Source organism: Pelophylax lessonae (genome assembly GCF_965119305.1).
Source record: "Pelophylax lessonae genome assembly, chromosome: 10".
Taxonomy (NCBI): domain Eukaryota; kingdom Metazoa; phylum Chordata; class Amphibia; order Anura; family Ranidae; genus Pelophylax; species Pelophylax lessonae.
Window position 1 is genome coordinate 48,860,358 of NC_138777.1, and position 21,080 is coordinate 48,881,437.

At 41.9% G+C, this 21,080-nt stretch overlaps 1 protein-coding gene across 2 annotated transcripts in view; it reads left to right on the plus strand.

Moving 5' to 3' along the window:
* FNBP4 (formin binding protein 4) overlaps nucleotides 1–17,005 on the plus strand; it is a 29,347-nt gene extending 12,342 nt beyond the window's left edge. For both annotated transcript variants that reach the window (XM_082269637.1, XM_082269636.1), the window contains exons 7-17: nucleotides 771–1,097; nucleotides 1,670–1,862; nucleotides 2,079–2,191; nucleotides 3,798–3,902; nucleotides 4,474–4,607; nucleotides 5,493–5,680; nucleotides 10,612–10,901; nucleotides 11,887–12,010; nucleotides 12,110–12,366; nucleotides 15,438–15,595; nucleotides 16,841–17,005. In XM_082269637.1, coding sequence (XP_082125763.1) covers nucleotides 771–1,097; nucleotides 1,670–1,862; nucleotides 2,079–2,191; nucleotides 3,798–3,902; nucleotides 4,474–4,607; nucleotides 5,493–5,680; nucleotides 10,612–10,901; nucleotides 11,887–12,010; nucleotides 12,110–12,366; nucleotides 15,438–15,595; nucleotides 16,841–16,931 — 1,980 coding nt within the window. In that variant the 3' untranslated portion in view covers nucleotides 16,932–17,005. The remainder of the gene's footprint in view (nucleotides 1–770; nucleotides 1,098–1,669; nucleotides 1,863–2,078; nucleotides 2,192–3,797; nucleotides 3,903–4,473; nucleotides 4,608–5,492; nucleotides 5,681–10,611; nucleotides 10,902–11,886; nucleotides 12,011–12,109; nucleotides 12,367–15,437; nucleotides 15,596–16,840) is intronic.
* Nucleotides 17,006–21,080: the final 4,075 nt, after the last annotated feature.

The window sequence follows — 21,080 nt, forward strand, 5'->3', positions numbered from 1 at the left end:
CAGCACTTTACAGAATACAATTCAGATCGGTCCCTGAATCCCAAAGTAGCTTAAACAAAATAGCCTATCACACTCATACTGAGATTTTTTTATTTTTTACTTTATCTACTCAAATGATTGTGCATGCACCTAGGAAGCCCACTGATCCTGGACATCACATTGCACTTCAGAGGCCTCAACGTATGCTGGTATGCTAAAGTTCAGTGCTTTGTCTTGCCCCCCCCCTGTTTTCTATAGTCCAATGAGTACACTGCTATTGAGTTTACTCACTGGATTTCACAGAGCAATAAGCGCAAAAGTCGAGGACTATGATTTTGTACATTCAGGATACGTGGGCACACAGATCATTTGGTAAAAAGGGACCAAGATGTCTTCTCAGGATGTTTTATCAAATGAAAGAGGGCAATGCAAGTTCGCTTTTAAATAAGATTTTACATATGGTATAGTCATAATTTGCACCATTATTTGTAAGAGTTAACCAGTTTTTATATTTGAATGCCTTTTCAGCCAAGTACTGTACAGCAGTAACGTCTAAGTTGTTTTTCTGAAAGGGGTATATACCCACCCTTGTCTGTCCTTTTTTCTCTAGAGGCAGAAATGGACTCACTGCTAACTCGGACAGTTAAAGCAAAACATTTTTGCCATCTTTTGACATCTGTCTAGTTTGAGGGAAAATTATCATGGCCTTATTGCTGTTTTTAGGCAGAATAGATAAAATAGTAACTATGTAACTATCCTGATGTGCAATAAACAGGATTTTTGTATTCTAGGAGTTGAATGATGGAATCCAAGCTCTGTCTAATAAAGAGGAGGATAGAGTGGGTGTGGCAGCATCTCTGCTCGCCCCGCTGTTGCCAGATGCTGTGAAAGAGGAGGAGGATCGCTGGAGGCGACGTGTCATATGCAAAGAGGATGTGGTTGAGCCTGCCTGTGAGGAGGATGAAGACATGGCTACTGTCTGCACTGATAGCGAGATGGCTGCTGATGAACAGGCCCAGGAAGATGTCTGTAGTACTGTGCAGTCTGGAGAGAGCGAGGAAGAAGGAGAGGAGCCGGAAGATACTTTGGAACTGGAGAAGGTGCTGGAAAGAAAGAAGGTATATCCTAGTATTTTAAAAAGGCTCTATCAAGCAAAATGCATTTCTGAGAAGTTTCCATTGGAGGCTGCTGTTTCCCGATGAAGTAGACCGCATGCTTGTTCTGGAGCAGATGCCTCTGAGGCTGCTGTTTTGGATCCAGACGTGTGTTCATTAAAGTAACAAGTCCTGATAACAGCTTTTCCAAACCTGAAGGCAACAAATGTAATATATTGCAGCTTACCCGATGTGGTGACTGCTTTAGTTGTCTGTCTTCAAGAGGCTTGCTTTTTTTTTTTTTTTTTCTGCCAGTAACTCCTATTTGTAGGATGACAATGCTCTCTTACCCTACTTTATCAGTACAACAGAAACAAGATAGCACTACAGGACTCTGCCCTCTGCTTCTCTTCTCTAAAACATAGAGTATGTTGTTCTGCACTTAGATTGCTGAGACCAATGGCAAATGATTTAGTCAGCACAAGCAGGTGTCCCTAGTGTGTAATTTACTGTGTTGTTCCTTACAGCTTCTTTGGTTGGCAAGCTATCCAGCGGCTTTTTTGAAAATGTGATAATCTAACATTCCCTTTTAACAGGCTGAGCTGCGAGCACTGGAAGAAGGCGAGGTCAGTCTTTCTGGGTCCAGCCCACGCTCGGACTTCAGCCAATCAGATGAAGCTCAGAAGGCTAAGGCTTTTTCTAGCAAGTGGAAGGTGTTTGTTCCATCAGCCAGCCCAGAGTCAGCCAGCCGCAGCTCCTCCAAGACTGGTCGGGAAACACCAGAGACGGGTAACACAATGCTGATTTTATAGAGATTTTTTTTGGCATGACCCCCTAAGAGCAACTTAAAAAACTTTCCTTTAAAACTGAAGTTTGAGGCTGCACTGAAAATATTAAAAAACCTTCCTGATTGTGCTTCCCACCCCCACAATTTGATTCCTTTTTTTTTTTTTTTTTTTTATCTCTTGATTATTTTATTTATAATTATTTGTCACTTACCTACAGAAATGGGGGCAGAAGCTGCAGAGTGTCCGCCTTCTTCGGTAGAGACCGAAAGTGACACTGCAACAGTGAAAGCAGCTCCAAAGCAAGAAGATGAGGAAGAGGACGATCTGAAGGTAAGTGCTGAGTTCTCTTGGTCTTATACTGCTTGTTACTACTTTAGAGTTTTTTTTATAACACAAATCAGTAGATCTTTTCAGGAAATTTCCTATGTTTATATTTGGCTATGCTATCTTACCCTCTAAAGCTTTAAAGTAGGACATATACAGTAAATGAGCTTGCTTTGTAATGAGGAACATGGGGTCAATAAAAGAAAATAAGATCTTAAATGGAACCTGTTGGGATGCGATTGTGGTAGTTGCCGTCTTAGACTTTTTTTAACTTGATGAGCAGCTCACCCAGCACAAGCAATAAAGGGACATCGGACTATATAGTCAGTGACTTAAAGTGAAGCAAAGATAAGAATATCATCCTTGGAATTTGGAAGTAATCTTTGGCAGATCTCATGTTTATGTCTTCAAAGTTTAAAAAGAAATGCCATGCAGCTGGTATGTATCTGAGTGAAGTTTAAGAGTTTTTTTTTTTTTTTTTTATCTGGTCACAAATATTGCTAAAGCATCTTAAAGAGGTGGATAAGAAAAGTTTTATGGTGATAAGTAGCAGAAAAGTGGATACTTTGGCATTCACAGTGGCTAAGAATATGAAGTGCCCGAGGTAACCAGTGAATGATGTGTTATGTTTTATGCCATACTTCCAGGGAGCTCTTGAAGCATTCCTGCTTAAGCAGATTTAATGGTACAGGGAGGCTGTTCTGTACAGAACCATGAATGTATATATACGTGATTCTGCACTTTCTCCTAGAGGGCGCACTGCTTCTGCTGTGATTTATCACAGTAGACGCTGATCAGTGGGTGGCGGCCACTGGATGTCCGCCGGCGCCTACCGATCGTCAAGGAGAGAGGCTAAACAAAGCTCTGCATACGTAAACAATGCAGTGCTCTGTCCTGAAAGTGGGGATCTGAGGGAATAAAATCCATCACTTCCCTAAATAGAAACGCCACACACAGCACACAAAAACATTGGCTAGGCACACATTTAATCCTTTGATCGCCATAAATGTTTAATCCCTTTCCTGTCAGTACAGTGACAGTGCATATTTGCATCAGAATGTCTGTCGCAATATCAGTTTTGCTAGAAGTCGCTAATGGCTACCATTACTAGTATTTAAAAATAAATAAAACATCCAGTATGTATCCCTTGTTTTGTAGATGCTAAAACTTTTGCACAAGCCAATTATTATTTACGCTTATTGGGATTTTTTTCACCAAAAATATGTAGCCGAATACATATTGGCCTAAATTTATGAAAACATTTGTTTGTTTTTATTTTTTATTGGATATGTTTTTTAGAAGAAAGTTTAAAAAAAAAAAAAAAAAAAAACCCTGTGTATGTGAGAGAGAGAGAGATTAGATAGATTTATAGGAGATAGATATAGATAAATACTTATAACACAGATACAATAAAACAAGATCTTCAGGGTGCTGGGTGAGCGCTAGATACAATTTCTTTGTTTTTACAGTAGAAGTATTGGATGTGAGAGTGATTTCGTTTGGTTCTCATTAACCCTTTTGTGTTTGGGTTGCTTGTATAAAGTGTAGGGTTTATGTTGAACAGACTCACTGAATAGTTGGTAGTAACAAATATTTTTTTTATTTTTTATAGTTCCAGATTGGAGAACTGGCTAATAGTCTAATCAGTAAACTGGAATTTTTGGGCATAAACAGGCAGTCAGTGTCCAACTTCCATGTGCTGTTGTTTCAGACTGAGGTGAGTATTTGTTCAGTCTTGTCCAGTGCTGGGGTTATAGGGTTGATTTACTAAAGGCAAATGGACTGTGCACTTTTGCATGTGCAGTTGCACTCTGCATGTGCAGTTGATCCAGAGCTTAGTAAATTTTAGTTAACCTTCACTTTACAAAGAATAGCCGATCACATGCAAGAGAAAAAAAAAAAGTGTTTTTGCTTGCAAATGATTAAATACTAGAAATCAGCAGAGCTTCCCCTCATTTACTAAGCTCTGTAGCAACTGCACTGGCAAAAGTGCATAGTCTATTTGCCTTTAGTAAATCATCCCCAATGTTTTAGTAAAAGTGGTTACAAAAAGGGCCGTTGCAAGCTAACTTCCAATCTGTGAAAAAAGCTAGGGAATAACTCGTCTGGGGATGAAAAGGAGAAAAAAAGTTTTTACTATAACTGGGGTTGATAGAAAATGTGGGTTGTAGGAGGCGGCTAGTACACTAGGGAGGAAAAACCCAGACTGTATTTTGGAACTGTATTGAACCCTAGTCCATTGTGCTGAAATCTCACGGCTGCATTTATTTATTTGGTATCTCCAACAGACTCGAATCTCAGATTGGAGGGAAGGAGCGCTCAGCGGAATCTATCTGAAACGTAAATTGCAAGACGCATCTGAACAAATAAAACAGTATGAAATTAACGCCACCCCTAAAGGCTGGGCCTGCCACTGGGACAGGTACGAATCTTCCCCAATTTTCACCTTTCACATCTCAAAACATGACTTGTGACATCACCACCTGACCTCGTGACCTCATCTGTCTGGAGACTGAACACGGCCGCACTTTAGGTTCTGGGTGGGCAGATCCCTGGAGCACAGTGAGCGCTTGGGCCTGCACATTGGAGAAACTTAAGTTTTTTTTTCATAGCTGTGTATGCATATTGTCCATGTAAAGCCTTTCCTGAAAGGACACACATAAAAAAAAAAGGGTGGTTAGAACTCACTCCCAGTGCCAAGTGCGCTGAAGGGGCAGGGACAGGGGGATGCGCATGCGCGAGCTCTGTGACCATTTCAGGATCCGGATCCCTATCCTTTCCCGTCTTACACCAGTGAAGTGCCGACAAGCTTCATGGCCCCAAGGGTGACAGCGAAGAACAAGATACGTCCCGTGATGCAGGTCAGACCAAAATTATTTCTTTTTATACTTGTGTTTATTCATTATTTGTGTTTTAAGTTTTTTTTTTCTGTACTTTGTGCTTTTAATTGAAGATCTTTGCTCTCTTATCTTTCAGCTCTCAAAAAGTAGACACATGCTTATTTTAATCCCGTGGATATCATATTTGAACTTATTCCCAGAATGGTGGTGTCAACCATCCCCAGCTGTATTAAGCATTTTAAGCAATTTGTTATCTTAATTTGATCTGTGTTCAGAGTTGCATAAAGATGCTCTGCAAACCTTTGCCAGTCAATCTTAGGATGGCATTTTTCTTTTTAAAGTTGAGATAACTTTTTGTCAGGTTCCCTCCTGTTGGCTGATTGCAGCTGTAGGAGTGAGGACCTTTTATTGGGCGAATATCCGAGGGGTGAATATTTACAGATTTTTGTCTGTTTTTTGTGATTCAGGAATCATAGGCGATATTTCTATGTTAACGAAATCTCAGGAGAGTCGCAGTGGGAGTTTCCTGATGTGGATGAGGAAGAGGAGGGGTCTGCACCCCAAAATAAAACACAAGCAGCCTCTAAATTGGCTGAAAAGGACAAGGTTGAAGGTGCAGTGGCTCTTCCTCCCGAGCCACCAACAAGTATCCCAGGTAACTCCAAAGGAAAATTTTGCTTTACAGAGAGCAAATGTTTTGATGTTAATATCAAAGTGTATACCTATTTATTTTTTTCAATTTTTATTTAGATTAATTTGTGTACATTTTTTTTTTTTTTTCATAACATTTGTAACATGAACCTATGGAATTGCAACATTCCAAAAAAAATCTACAGATTTGCCAATGCTGTATATAACACATCCTTTATCCTATAATGTTGGGAAACAACATTTCCCAGGATTTCTGTGTTGCTTACCCCAGAACCACAGGGGCATTTTTTTACCACCTTGAGTAATTATTTTGATATTTGAAGTTTAGCCACCAAATACCAAAGGTACAATTGTCATATAAAGCTGAATTCCAGTCCAGTATCTGAAAAGACAGCTAGAATTCATATGTGAACTGTCTTCAATGCGAAAGTATTTGAAATTCTGTTTAGCCAGTCTTGGGATTCAAGCACCCCTTTCCAGGGACGGGTAGCAAGATTTCACTTGATCCATCAGCCTGCTGATTGGACAAGGAAATAGTATTACACTGATGTGACTATCGCTTTTCATTTTTATCCTGTCAGCACGCTCCTAGTGTTAGCCTGATAGCACAGCAATATGCATTAGAGCCCTAACTGGCTTGCAGTGCCGTCCCTTCCCTGTTACAGTCTGAGTGCTACTGTGTAATAGATCATGGGAAGCCAATATAGAATTCAGGCACCTATATCGGGGCTCAAAATTTCAAGTCCTGAGCTACTAGCTAGGCCTTAAGAGTTCCTCGCCACCAGTTGCCACACCCAACCCGCCCCTAATTCCATCCCTAAACACGCCCTCATAAATTATCTCTTAAAATTACATTAAATGTTTTTGCATGAATGCAGAAATAACAAAAATAAATATTAACTTAATCAGTGCCCGTCAGTGCGGTCTCGCCTGTGCCCGTCAGTGCGGCCTCGCCTGTGCCCGGGAAGAGAGGAGAGGAAGAGGAAAGCCGGCCGGATAATCAGAGTGGGGATCACCCCGCTGTAACAGCTTTCATTTGATTTGCCGGGTGCTCGCCGTCACACAGTCCCACCTCTATGATCGGCTCCTATGATAGATGTCACACGTCCCAGCATTGGACCGGTGTTCTGTCTATCAAAGGAGCCAGGCCAGGAGGCGGTGCCTTGTGTGACAGCAGAGCGCCCGGCAATTCAAATGAAAGGTTTTAAAGCAGGTGCGATCCCCGCTCTGTGATGATCTGGCCAGCTTTCCTCTTCCTCTCCTCTGGTAAGTCAACAGAAGTCCTAAGAGCCACAAAGTATATAGGTTAAATAATAAGCATGAATTGATGAGCTAAATTTTTTTAAACCTTTGGATGCAACTAGTTTGAAGATTGAGACGTAACTTTTGTAGCTGCCAGGACTAATCTTGCTGCATGTTTCTTTTTTCCCCCAGTAGTTTTTAACCCCTTGGAGTCTAAGCCTTTTTCTGACACTTGTTGCTTACAAGTTAAAATCTATTTTTTGCTAGAAAATTACTCGGAACCCCCAAACATTATCTATTTTTTTTAGCAGAGACCCTACAGAATAAAATGGCAATCGTTGCAATATTTTATGACGCAAGATAATTCCACAGCGGTCTTTTTTGGGAAGAAAAACACTTTCATGAATTAAAAAACAAAACCGTAAAGTTAGCCCAATTTTATGTATAATGTGAAAGATTTGTGAAATATAAATAGATATCGAACATGTCATGCTTTAAAATTGTGCACATTTGTGAAATGGCGACAAACTTCAGTACCTTTTTAAATCTCCATAGTCGAAGCTTTAAAAAAAATTGTAGAGGTTCCCTGTTTAGCATTACAGAGGAGGTCTTGTGCTAGAATTGCTCTCGGTCTAATGATCGCGGCGATACCACACGTGTGGTTTGTACACAGTTTACATATGCAGGCGCAAATTACGTATGCGTTCACTTCTGTGCGGGAGCACAGAGGTGACAGGTACTCTTTATGGAGGGACCTGGGGTCTAAAAGACCCCAAATCCCTCATCTGCACATAAAAGCATTTAAAACGCCAAGTTTGGCTGTTTTTTAAATGCTGTTTTGTTTTGTTTTTATCTGGCGCCTTTAGGGCTCCAGTGCCTGGAAGTGATGTCATGACATCAGTTCCGGGTTTTACATTGGAGACCCGATCAGGGCCGAATTCGGCTTTGTTCAGGTCTTCGGCCAGCTGGCCGATATGCCGGCTGGTCGCTCAGGTCTCCCCGTTAGACGGGAGGCGCGGCGGAGGGGGGGCGACATCCTCTCCCACTCCTTGTAATGAGCCCAGTCGCATTATTACAGGAAAGCCAACTGTCGGCTCTAAACAATGGTGATGCCAGGCTTTACCCTGGTACACAACCCCCTGAAGCCAAGGCCGCATATTTGCAAGAAAATCAAATTTATGGGTACAGGCTTATATAGCCTATCACAGAGCAATGCAAAATGCTGACATGTCATTGAGAAGAGAAAGGAGAAAAAGAGGGGAATAAAAGGGGGGAAGTAAAAGGCAGGGAAGTGAGTATGAGAGGGGTATGAATGGATAAAGAGGAGGGCAAGCAGGGAAAAAGCTCCTCAGTCTGCCAGTGTTCTCCCATCGCTGGTCGTATTGGAGCTTGTGCTTCATTAGAGGGAGCAGTAAAGGTAGGTATCCATTGGGGGGGATAAAAAGAGGGCCTACCCTTATGGGACATAATGTTAGCATAATCTGGCTTTAAATTGAAGCATGACCAACACGCCTGTTTATTGATGAAGTCTGTAAGTTTGCCTTGTATAGATCAACTCCGTAAATCAACTCCGTTAATCAATTTCTACAAGTTTTTCTGACTGCATTTACCATGTACATGGCCAGAGATTTCCAGTAGCGCTTGTTTGGTTGGAATGTATGATGCAGCAGGTATTGTGTATAAATGGTGACTTCCCCAATGATCTGGTGCACACTTCTGGTTCTATTATGGTTGAATCATTGGGTATAGCCATCACTCATGAAGTGACTACACTCCTAAGTAAAAATGTCCAAATTGGGCCCAATTAGCCATTTTCCCTCCCCGATGTCATGTGACTCATTAGTGTTACAAGGTCTCAGGTGTGAACGGGGAGCAGGTGTGTTAAATTTGGTTTTATTGCTCATTCTTCATACTGGTCACTCGAAGTTTAACATGGCACCTCATGGCAAAGAATTCTGAGGATCTGAAAATAATTTTTGCTCTACATAAAGATTGCCTAGGCTATAAGACGATTACCAACACCTTGAAACTGAGCTGCAGCACAGTGGCCAAAATCATACAGTGGTTTAATAGGACAGGTTCCACTCGGGAACAGGCCTCGCCATGGTCAACCAAAGAAGTTGAGTGCACGGCCTCAGTGTCATATTCAGAGGTTGTCTTTGGGAAATAGACGTATGAGTGCTGCCAGAATTGCTGCAGAGGTTGAAGCGGTAGGGGGGGTCAGCCTGTCAGTGCTCAGACCATACGCCGCACACTGCATCAAATTGGTCTGCATGGCTGTCATCCCAGAAGGAAGCCTCTTCTAAAGATGATGCACAAGAAAGCATCAGTTTGCTGAAGACAAGCAGACTAAGGACATGGGATTACTGAAACCAGGTCCTGTGGTCTGATGAGACCAAGGTAAACTTATTTGGTTCAGATGGTGTCAAGCGTGTGTGGCGGCAACCAGGTGAAGGAGTACAAGGACAAGTGTGTCTTGCCCACAGTCAAGCATGGTGCAGGTAGTGTCATGGTCTGGGGCTGCATGAGTGCTACCGGCACTGGGGAGCTACAGTTCATTGAGGGAACCATAAATGCCAATATGTACTGTGACATACTGAAGCAGAGCTTGATCCCCCCCCCCCCCTCTCTTCGGAGACTGGGCCGCAAGGAAGTATTCCAACAGAACAACCCCAAACACACCTCCAAGACGGTCACGGCCTAGCCTAAGAAGCTGAGGGTAAAGGTGATGGACTGGCCAAGCATGTCTCCAGACCTAAACCTTGTTGAGCATCTGTGGGGCATCCTCAAACGGAAGGTGGAGGAGTGCAAGGTCTCTAACATCCACCAGCTCCTTGATGTTGTCATGGAGGAGTGGAAGAGGACTCCATTGGTAACCTGTGAATCTCTGGTGAACTCCATGCCCAAGAGGGTTAAGGCAGTGCTGGAAAAAATGGTGGCCACACAAAATATTGACACTTGGGGCCCAATTTGGATGTTTTTACTTAGGGGTGTACTCACTTTTGTTGCCAACGGTTTAGACATTAATGGCTGTGTGTTGTTGTTTTGAGGGGATAGCAAATTTACACTGTTATACAAGCTGTACACTCACTACTTTACATTGTAGCAAAGTGTTATTTCTTCAGTGTTGTCACATGAAAAGATATAATAAAGTATTTGCATAAATGTGAGGGGTGTACTCACCTTTTGTGAGATACTGTATAGGATGTCTCTGTGGTGTGCCTGAGAGGCAAATGGATTTAAACAAAGTTGGCTCTCTGCCGTCACTCTTTCAGAAAGCTGGTTGCCTTCGAGGAGTAGGTCATCAGGCCATCAAAGTGGTTTGCATGCTTGGTTTTGAAACAAACCCTGGAAAAAAAAAATTGTCAGACCTTGAGGTGTGCTCATAAATCTGAGTCAGAAAGGCTTAGCGGGAAATCAGGACTTGTCTAACAGGAGTCATGGGGCCTGGGATTGTGGAAGTTGAGGACGGCCCTCTGGAAGGTTGGTATAGTTGTACCAATAAGTGGGTGAGTATATAGGCATTTCAAAGCCTCCTGAGAAGTTGGCAAAGTAGCAGGGTGCAGTTAATATGGACTGAAGGAGTAATGCAGAGGGACCCCCCACCCTTTATGTGATGCATGAACGTTCAATCCACCACCTGGCATAATGCATATTCTATGTATTTATGACATTCACTGTTCTCTTTTCCAGATTCCACCTTGACTAAAACCTTAGCCATTGCACCAGTTAGTCAGAACTGGAATTACCTTCAGCAGCCCCCACTGCCTTTAGAAGTTCCTCTTCCCCCACCCCCTCCCCCTCCTGAATCCCCACCCCCTCCCCCTCCCCCTCCTGAATCCCCTCCCCCACCACCACCTCCCATGGAGGAAGAAGAAATCGAGGAGGTTGAAATGGAGGAAGAAGATAATGTTGAACCACCAGTCCCAGGAATGGAGAACATAGTCGTGACCTCTGCCAACACTGAGATTCCTGCCTCTAAGGTGAGGACACACTCTGTAAAAGACTAGATCACAATAGAAGGCCTCATGGCAGTAATGATTCAATGAAGGGTCCGTGTTTGTTGTTTTTTTTTTTTTTTTTTTTTTTTTTTTTTACATGCTCATAGTTGTGTAACTGCAGTGTGAGATCTAAGGCACTTCTTTCTCTGCTAGTCTCAGGAGATTTGGGTTGAGATTTGTAAATATCACCTTTGTGCTGTGCTTCTTGCTGAACCTCTGACATGAGAAAGCAAAGCCTTGCTCTTCTGCCAAAATGGCCACCTCCATGCAAAAATACAGTGTAGAACAAGGCATAGATAGTCAGTCATGGGGAGAAATCGGCTGAAGGGAGATCACAGGAAATGCTGGTGACAAGTTATTTAGCTGCCTTTTTTGGGCCCAGCTTCCATAATTCAGTTCCTCATTCACTATATGCAAACTATAGAAATAAAGGAAAAACATTTTTTTTTTTTTCTTTTTATTCATTTTGGATAGAGTAATGGAGGGTTATAATAACCCCTGTAAAGTTTATTTTTACTAACTTTGTACCATTGGGGAGATTTCCCTTTGCTTTCTGTCCCATAGCCAAACAGGAAGTGAGAGGCAATTCCTGCAAATTAAGGGAATCTCTTCAGGACCCGCAGGTCACCAGAACTAGTGTCCCCATTGGAAGATTTCCCCTCTTATTACTTTTCTGGGGACAATCCAAAATTTTGGATTTTCTTTTACTTATACTTTCAATGGACAGGACAACTAGAATGGGGGAGTCTTCCGAACATGGGCACAGACCGCAATCAAAACTAACAGATGTCCTAATCCATCTCCCCTATATCCAAAACTTAAAAAGTTTTGCCCTTAGTTATACTTTAAGGCCAGTAGGGTTACTGGCATTGAATTGTTGATCAGGGGTAGGGCTTGGCTGCAGTCAGAGCAGAATTTGATATGTGTGTGGCCTATGAAATAATTTATTTGTGTTTTGTAATTTCAGGCGAAAATTGAACAGGCTGTATCTGGAAAAGTTTCAAAGAGGAAAGCTACAGATATTTTTCAGGAGCAAACAGTGACGATAGGAAGTTGTCCTGTGCTCTACACTCAGCAGGCTATTCCGGCAGGTCAGGATTTGTTTACTTCCTCCTTTAGTGTGGTTGGTTTTTAGCTTATGAGCAACTTGGATAACATTTCTGTGCAACATTTCTGTGCTTTGTTTTCAGGTCCTGCCATAACGGCCATGAATGTCGCATCCAGTTATATGGGGCTTCCACTCCAAGTCCCTGCACCTATTGTGATGACTGGTTTGGATTACACTATTCCAAGCAATACTATGGTGCCATCTATACCACTTGTGATGTCACATGCAAACATACCAACTCCTACAGTGCCAGAGCAAAAGGCCCCACCGCCACAAGCCCAGCCACCTCCGAGTAAACCACAAGCAACAGAGAAGACAAAAAAGACTAAAAAACTGAAGGTACTGTATATCTTGCTTTGTACAAGTACTGCTCTATGGTAGTGGTAAGCTATCCTGTGTAAAGCTGCAGTGTTCCTTTTTTTATTTTAATGTTCAGTATTAAATTTGAGGTAACAGTGAGCCTTTCGTTTTAACTATATACACTTTTTTTTTTTTTTTTTTCCGTTTTTAGATAAAATGGGTAATTGTTAAAACCCCTCTCTGTTCCTATTGTTAGGATTTCTCTTAGTTCCTCTTGCACACAACAGGAATGGAGAGGAAATTGTTTCAAAGTGAGAAATTCCCACTTGGGCAGTTTTAACCAGAACAAGCGATTTTCTCCAATCACCCTGTCACACAGACTTCTGACAGGCTACATGTGGCCATTTCACATTACACTTTACACACATTACTGGGGTGTATGTGCTTGCAGGAGATCAGCAGTACTGAGAAGCAACAAAGGATAAAAAGTGAAAGAAATTTTATAAAATAAAAAAAGGCAGTGGTGTATGATACTTTAGCAAACCAAATGTTATTCATTTAGGGTTTAAAGCTGCTTTAAATTCTATCGAGCTGTGTATTTTACCTCTGTCAAATTCTGTGCAGTGATTTGCTGGAGGGAGAAGTTTTGAAGATCTGGTTGTATGTTTGCAAATGAGAGAAACTTGTGGGGGAGTCTTGTGTTGGTTGTGAAGCTGTGGGGGGTGCATTGAGCTCTGCTGGCAGTGATGGCCACTGCTCTGGGATGGGATATAATAAATATATATATATATATATATATATATATATATATATATATATAGTACAGACCAAAAGTTTGGACACACCTTCTCATTCAAAGAGTTTTCTTTATTTTTTCTTTATTTTCATGACTATTCACACTTCAAGAGGTAGTCCCCTGAAATGGTCTTGAAGGAGTTCCCAGAGATGCTTAGCACTTGTTGGCCCTTTTGCCTTCACTCTGCGGTCCAGCTCACCCCAAACCATCTGGATTGGGTTCAGGTCCGGTGACTGTGGAGGCCAGGTCATCTGGCGCAGCACCCCATCACTCTCCTTCTTGGTCAAATAGCCCTTACACAGCCTGGAGGTGTGTTTGGGGTCATTGTCCTGTTGAAAAATAAATGATGGTCCAACCAAACGCAAACCGGATGGAATAGCATGCCGCTGCAAGATGCTGTGATAGCCATGCTGGTTCAGTATGCCTTAAATTTTGAATAAATCCCCAACAGTGTCACCAGCAAAGCACCCCACACCATCACACCACCTCCTCCATGTTTCACAGTGGGAACCAGGCATGTAAAGTCCATCCGTTCACCTTTTCTGCATCGCACAAAGACACGGTGGTTGGAACCAAAGATCTCAAATTTGGACTCATCAGACCAAAGCACAGATTTCCACTGGTCTAATGTCCATTCCTTGTGTTCTTTAGCCCAAACAAGTCTCTTCTGCTTTCTTTAGCAGTGGTTTCCTAGCAGATATTTTACCATGAAGGCCTGATTCACACAGTCTCCTCTTAACAGTTCTATAGATGTGTCTGGTGCTAGAACTCCGTGTGCCACTGACCTGGTCTCTAATCTGAGCTGCTGTTAACCTGCGATTTCTGAGGCTGGTGACTCAGATGAACTTATCCTCCGCAGCAGAGGTGACTCTTGGTCTTCCTTTCCTGGGGCGGTCCGCATGTCAGCCAGTTTCTTTGTAGCGCTTGATGGTTTTTGTGACTGCACTTGGGGACACTTTCAAAGTTTTCCCAATTTTTCGGACGGACTGACCTTCATTTCTTAAAGTAATGATGGCCACTCGTTTTCCTGTACTTAGCTGCTTTTTTCTTGCCATAATACAAATTCTAACAGTCTATTCAGTAGGACTATCAGCTGTGTATCCACCTGACTTCTGCACAACACAACTGATGGTCCCAACCCCATTTATAAGGCAAGAAATCACACTTATTAAACCTGACAGGGCACACCTGTGAAGTGAAAACCATTTCAGGTGACTACCTCTTGAAGTGTGACTCTCTTTATTTTCAGGACTATGAAAATTGTAAACTCTTTGAGTAGGTGTGTCCAAACTTTTGGTCTGTACTATTATATATATATATATATATATATATATATATATATATATATATATATATATATATATATATATACACACACACACATTTTACCTTCATGAATGTTTATTCAAAGTGAACACGAGTTTTACATACTTATTTTGATTCACTTTGAAATGTCGACATCCCCTATGCTCTGTTAGTAAATCAACCCCAGATATTTAGGAGATGTGTGCACTTTTGTAGTAGGTAAACCGATGATCGGCTACTTTTTATGAATGCGTCCCCTACATCTTATTGGCAAGAGTGGAAAGTCTCTGTAGACTTCAAAAGCCAACAGGAGTTTGGGAGCCAGGGAAGCCAAGAGTGTTCTTTTATACTGGCAGAAAGTTTTTTAAATTTGCTATTTGATATAGTTCTTCAATGCATTCTAGCAGCACTCTAGTTATCTGGCTTCTATGAACATAAGCCATTATTCTGCTTTACAAATTCCATTAAAGCCCATTGTTTCAATAGCTCACACTTATCTATCCTTTTTACTATTTAAATTTTTACTAGAGTGACAGGAGTATAGCTTTCACCAACCTTCTGATGCTGGTTCAGGTCTCCTATGCAGTATTTGCAGCCACCCTGCCTTCCCCATCTCTCAAGTATTCTATTAATGGACAACGAAGGGAGGGGGCGGGTAATCGCACAGCCACCACATCTCTCCTGTCAGATCAGCGGGAATATAGCTAGCACTGTACTCCTCCTGCTCAGTAAAATCTATTCCAATTCTAGCGTTAAGTGTGGCCTAAAAGTCAACAGCCAAGAATCTCTGAATTTTCTTTGATATAGCCCTAATGATAAAACGCAACATATTTATGTGCAAAGAGACCATATCTTTGTAGCTTGTTTGCCTGCTGGTGTAATTTATATAGTCCTGTAAATAGTGCTTATATTCTAATTTATATAGTCCTGTAAATGGTGCTTATATTCTAATTTATATAGTCCTGTAAATGGTGCTTATATTCTCTCGTAATCCTCTCTAACTTTGTAGGTTAAGAAGAGTAAAGTAAAGATGCCCTCTCTAGTCCAGAAGTGGCAGAACATCCAGAAGGAGCTGGATGAAGAGGAGAATTCCAGCTCCAGCGAGGAGGATCGAGGTGTTCTTAACCAAAAACGTATTGACGAGTGGAAGATACACCAGCTGAACAGGTATAAATGAAGGCCTAGGGAAATGGCGGAATACATTTCATTAACAATTTTCTCTCCTTTTCACGTGAAACAGAACAATGTCTTAACATTCTGTGTTTTAACTCCCCCTTGCATTATATTGCACTGATTGACAACATGGCTTCTAATTAGTCAGGATACTCCAGTTGCATCATATGTACAGAACGTATATCAGCATTAGATAGATATATTCAGATGTGTTCTGAGAAAAGACAGTCATACAGAGGAGCTGAACTTTAAAGTTTGTTCAAAGCCAAAACTACTATGGACGGATTAGGGAAAAATCACCTGTGTCCCATTTGGGGAGATTTACCTTCATTTCTTGTCTGAGACACAAGAGTAAAGGGCCATACACACTATAAGATTTTCTGAAGACTTTTTCCTTCAGATTTACCTTTTCTATGTAGTGCAAGGGCCTGCCAGATTGCATACAAATTGAAAGTGTTTAGGTTTGACCTCATATTATATGGTTTTGGTAAGTCTAAGGGCTCTTTCACACGGGCGATCCGATCAGATCCGCCTGTCAGTTTTTTAGGCGGATCTGATCGGATCCTCCATGCAGCTCTATGGGGCAGCGGATGTCAGCAGAGACACCTCCGCTGCCATCCGCATCCGATCCTGTCCGTGAAATCTGGACGGATGGAAACCTTATTTTTCCATCCGTTCAGTAATCGGATCGGATCTGATGAGAGCGGACAGGCGGTCCGCTCTAATCCGATCCCCATAGAGGGCAGCGGGGGCTGAGACACCTCCCTCTCCGCTCTGCAAGCGGAGACGGAGCTGTCATCCGCCGGCTCAGCGGGGATCGCGGATCGATCCCCGCTGAGCAATACGGATCCGCCTACGGAGGCGGACCGTGTGAAAGAGCCCTAAAGGAAAAAGTCTTCAGAAAATCTTGGTGTGTATGGCCCATTACTGAGAATCTCCTAATAGCAGTCACTGAGCCAGGTGTCCCTATTTCTGTTACTTGCATTTTCCAGTGATAACCGTGTAAAATATGGGAGTGTCCAGGACAAATTGAGGGAGTGAATCTCTTCAGTGTAGACATGATGGATCCCAACCCTTCCACACACAAAACGAATAAATATTTTGGCGTCGGATATACTGCTAATGTTTCTGAATATGCGTAGGTGTGGTAACCTCATAAAATGAATATGACTCTTACCCCCCCCCCCCCCTTCTGAATTGTATTGTGGCCTAATCCTTTATATTTGATCTGCATTTCAGTGGCATGGCAGAAAAGAATGCTAATTTTGAAGCCCTTCCTGCAGACTGGCGAGAGAGATTGAAGAGGCGGAAAATGGAAAAAAGCACGTGACCACTTTTTGTACACTTGTATACTTTCTTACTTCACAAATGTTACTCTGAAAATAAAAAAACTTTCTCCCTGTCCCCACTCCTCTACCCTGGCGGTGTGTCATCCAGGAAGTTGTCACGATTTGTCACCAGCTGTCACCCCCTCTGGCCTTGATGGTTTTCTTCTCTTATGCAGAGCTGCCTTTTTTCTTTTGTATATTTCTCAAACCATTTTGTTTTATTTTGATTTTGTATTTATTTACTTTTACTTATTCCCAGATCCTCCTCACATTGAGGAACATTCCTTCATAATAGACACCCCCCCTTCTATAATCAAAAGGCGGTACCAGTTAGGGACCTTTTTCTGAGAATGGATGAAGCGGTTTTATGACCCTTTTTGTCATGCAGCACTTTCCTGGTGATTTATTTTTTTTTTATATGTACACTCTGAGCCTTTCTTACCCAGCCACTAGATGGTAATTCTGTGATGGACAATATCACATGAACACAAATCATACCATGGTGGGAGAAGTCGTTTTTGATTTAGATAGGTGCTGCTTTTGCTGTGAAAAGGTAAAACTGCACAGTGTCAGACTGTCTTTGGAGTGACCATTTTCCTCACAAATAGGACTGCTTGGTGCAAAAAACACAAATGGGTCCAGCGCTGCCACAGCATGTGTAAGCAGTGGCAGACCTTTATGCTGTTCACATTTTTCATCCGATTTAAAATCTGCTTGGGTGTAATGGTGCCGGTCGCCCACCATCATATGCAAATGCCAGAACTGCGGCCTCACATGCTTTACTTGATATTGCTGCACTAGCTAAAAGCAACTGCCAGCCATACATGTGGAAATTCTGTATTCTTTTCATCCACTTTTGATTGGGAAAAACAAAAACCAGTCACATAGATATAAATGGTTCATCTTCCAACCATTGTGTCCATCATTTCCTGATTTCAAGCAATCGAAAATTGGGGTAGAAACTGAATATGCCTTTTATTTGGCATTCCATTACTTCCAAAGAAATTCTTTTGGGTGCTTGATGATGGTAAACGATTTTGGTAAATTGCTGTATACCATGGATTTGATAATTGTTTTTCGATTGAAAGCTTTCAAGATTGTCGTGTGTGGCCGGCAGTTTGATTGATGTGGATTTTTTTTTTTTTTTTCTCTTTACCTTTTATTATGAATAGGGGACAAGACCACTTTAAAAAGGTGTGCCTCTATTACCAACAACAATTAACAACTATTCACAGGATTTCTATAAGATGAGTGGGTTGTCTGACTCCTTTGTCCAGGCCAAGCAGGTTCCTAGTGCCCCAGTAGCCTCAAAGCTGGTTGTTAATGTATGCAAACCCTGACCTTATTACTATTTGCTCCGGTAAATGTACCATTGAAAGCGTTGTTACATCTCCTAGTCCTGTCAGAAATTTGTACCTGCCCAATTTTAGTGCAGATTATGTGTGTTATCTCTAGAATAATTATCCTTTCCAGTTCTCATCTCGCCTCTGTTACAGCGATGTAACCGTTAGAAGGCTCAATAACCACTGAGATCATCCCCTCGGGCTTCTTCCAGGTGCTGGGTTTTTGACCTCTAGATTGGCCAGCAAAGATGACATGGCTCCCATGCATGCGCACAGGATTACTCATTAAGACACACTGGGGTTGATTTACTAAAACTGGAAAGTGCAGAGGCTGTGCATGGTAGCCAATCGGCTTCCAAGTTTTGTTTTTGAACAAGCTGAAGTTAGAAGCTGATTGTCTAGCATGCACATCTGCACCGATTCTGCACACTCCAGTTTTAGTGAATCAACCCCACTGCGTCAAGCATGTAGCTCCGTGTTCGTTTCAGAGAAGATTAGGAACAGGACATGGTTAGTCTTGTTGCAGACGAGACATAACATGTCTCTTCTGTATCAAAGAGCTGCCTGTTTTCAAACTTTTTACTGCTAATTTAGTCCCACTTTAAGACTCAGACCAGCTTGTCGAAAGGATCGCTAAGGCAGTATTCCAGTAAAGCCCCAGAGCTTTTTTTTTTTCTTATAACCGTTTTGAGGAGTGTTGAATTTTCTGTCATGTTTTTATTTCATCTGTGTTGAGAGATTTCTTCTTATTTCCTGTCCAGGTGACAGATGTCAGAACAGGAAGTGAGGAGAAATTTCCCCCAAAGGGGATACAACTTGTAAAATCTGATCAATTCTAACCCTTGTCTGCTGTATCCAAATAAGAGGTGGAGTTTTACTGTAGGCCCCTCAGAAGATCAACTTTGGTTCTCTACTCTGATGGGAATGACATTGTAGCAGGTTTATTAAACGGTGGCGTGAGATGAAAGCACTTTGAATAATGTACATTACAGTCATTTTGTTTTTTTTTTGTTTTTTTAACCTGCCCACAGATAATTCTAATCTGTATGTATTGGATTTTACTCCAAATTGGCCATACTTTGAGAGGGTGCAATGTATTTTAAACTCTTCAGGTTTTCACGGTTTGTAAATTATGTAAATACAAATAAAAATGCATTTTTACTTTCATTCCAGGTTGTTTTTTCTCCTTTGCTTTTTTTTTTTTTCCCTTGTTTTACACTATTGGTGTATTGGGTCTTTAGTATGTAAATACAGGAACAAAAATGTAATGCAGCTAGCCAGTCTATAGATGCGATGGCTGCTTTTGTTTAATTTTCATCCTGATGATCCTGTAAGTAACACACTTCTATCCTAGGTTGACATTGCTCACTCAGTGTCTCTGTTGAGCAGCATTCCACGTTAAAACAGGCTACATTCACACCAGCGATTACGGCCAGTGCAAATTCTAGAGCCAAAAATCAGATTGCGGCTGCCAGCTCCGTTCACAATGACTGGTCACCTGGTGGCCACAGATGTTTGCTGCTGGATGCACTTTGTGTGACTGCAGAACACCAAACTTTCTATTCACCCCATGATATAGGGGAAAGCGTACTGTAGTTACCTTTTAGAGGTGACCTAGGCAGGGCTGCTTATGCTTGAGAAAATTTGTAAACTGGAACAGTAAATATATTTTCCCCTTGAAATAAGTCTGGGAAATTAAGACGCATTATTTGATGAGCTGGACAAAAGCAAAAAAAAACATTTTAGTGAAGACCAGATCAGTGTGATTAGTAAGTCCAAGTTACTGAAGTTAGTAGATCAGACTTTTTTTTTTCCCACTGCAATTTGATCTACACTTCTTACTCAGCCACTTCTTGCCACATTACACAACTAGAAAAATTACAGTTTCTCGACAGTGCTTCATTTCTTCCAGGATCACCTCCCTAATAGTAGAACAGAGGTGGTGATGCCAATTCATTGTTTAATAAATGAGCTGAAGACAGAAACGCAGGAAGCTGAACAGGGTTTGTGCTGCCGAGGAGGGTGCCCTTTTTTCCTTTTCTCTTTTATTGCACATGTTTCTCCAAGTTACAAAACATACAAAGGTGACTAATGTCAGAATAAGATTGAGCCCCCGCTCACACTGGGGCGACCTGGTCGCCTGACAGGTCGCCTTCCATAGAGAAGCTGCAGACCCGTTCTAATAGGAGCGACACAAGTCGCTCCGACTTAGAAAAAGCGTCCGGAGCTTCTTTGGGGCGACCCGGAGCGACCTGCATAGACTTCAATGTTATGAAGTCCGTGCCGGCCGCTCCGAGGTCGCGGTGTGAGCAGCACGCCGCGACCTATGAGGTCGCCCGGCAAAGTAGCGTCGCCCCAGTGTGAACGGGGCCTGACAATAAGAGGCATGGCCGCATACTTTGTTGGTACATATTTTACCAAAAGATAATGCACATACAAGATGGATCCAACATGTTCAGTGGGGAAATTAATTTTTTGCTCTCCAGCAGACTTTGTAAGTTGGCCCACTTACAAAGAAATGAAGAGTCTATCATTTTTATCATAGGTGTATTTTAAATGATGGAAACAGAATATCAACCAAAAATCCAGAAAAAAACATGATACAAATGTTATAAACTGAGTTGCAGTTCAGTGAGTAAAATCAGTATTTGATCCCCTACCAACCAACAATAATTCTGGCTCCCACAGACTGGCTACAGTATGTGCTCATGTCGTACACAGATTAGTCCATTTAAGAAGGTGCTCCTAATGACAACTCATTATGTGTATAAATGACACCTGTCCACAGAATCTTTCTTCCATTGAAAC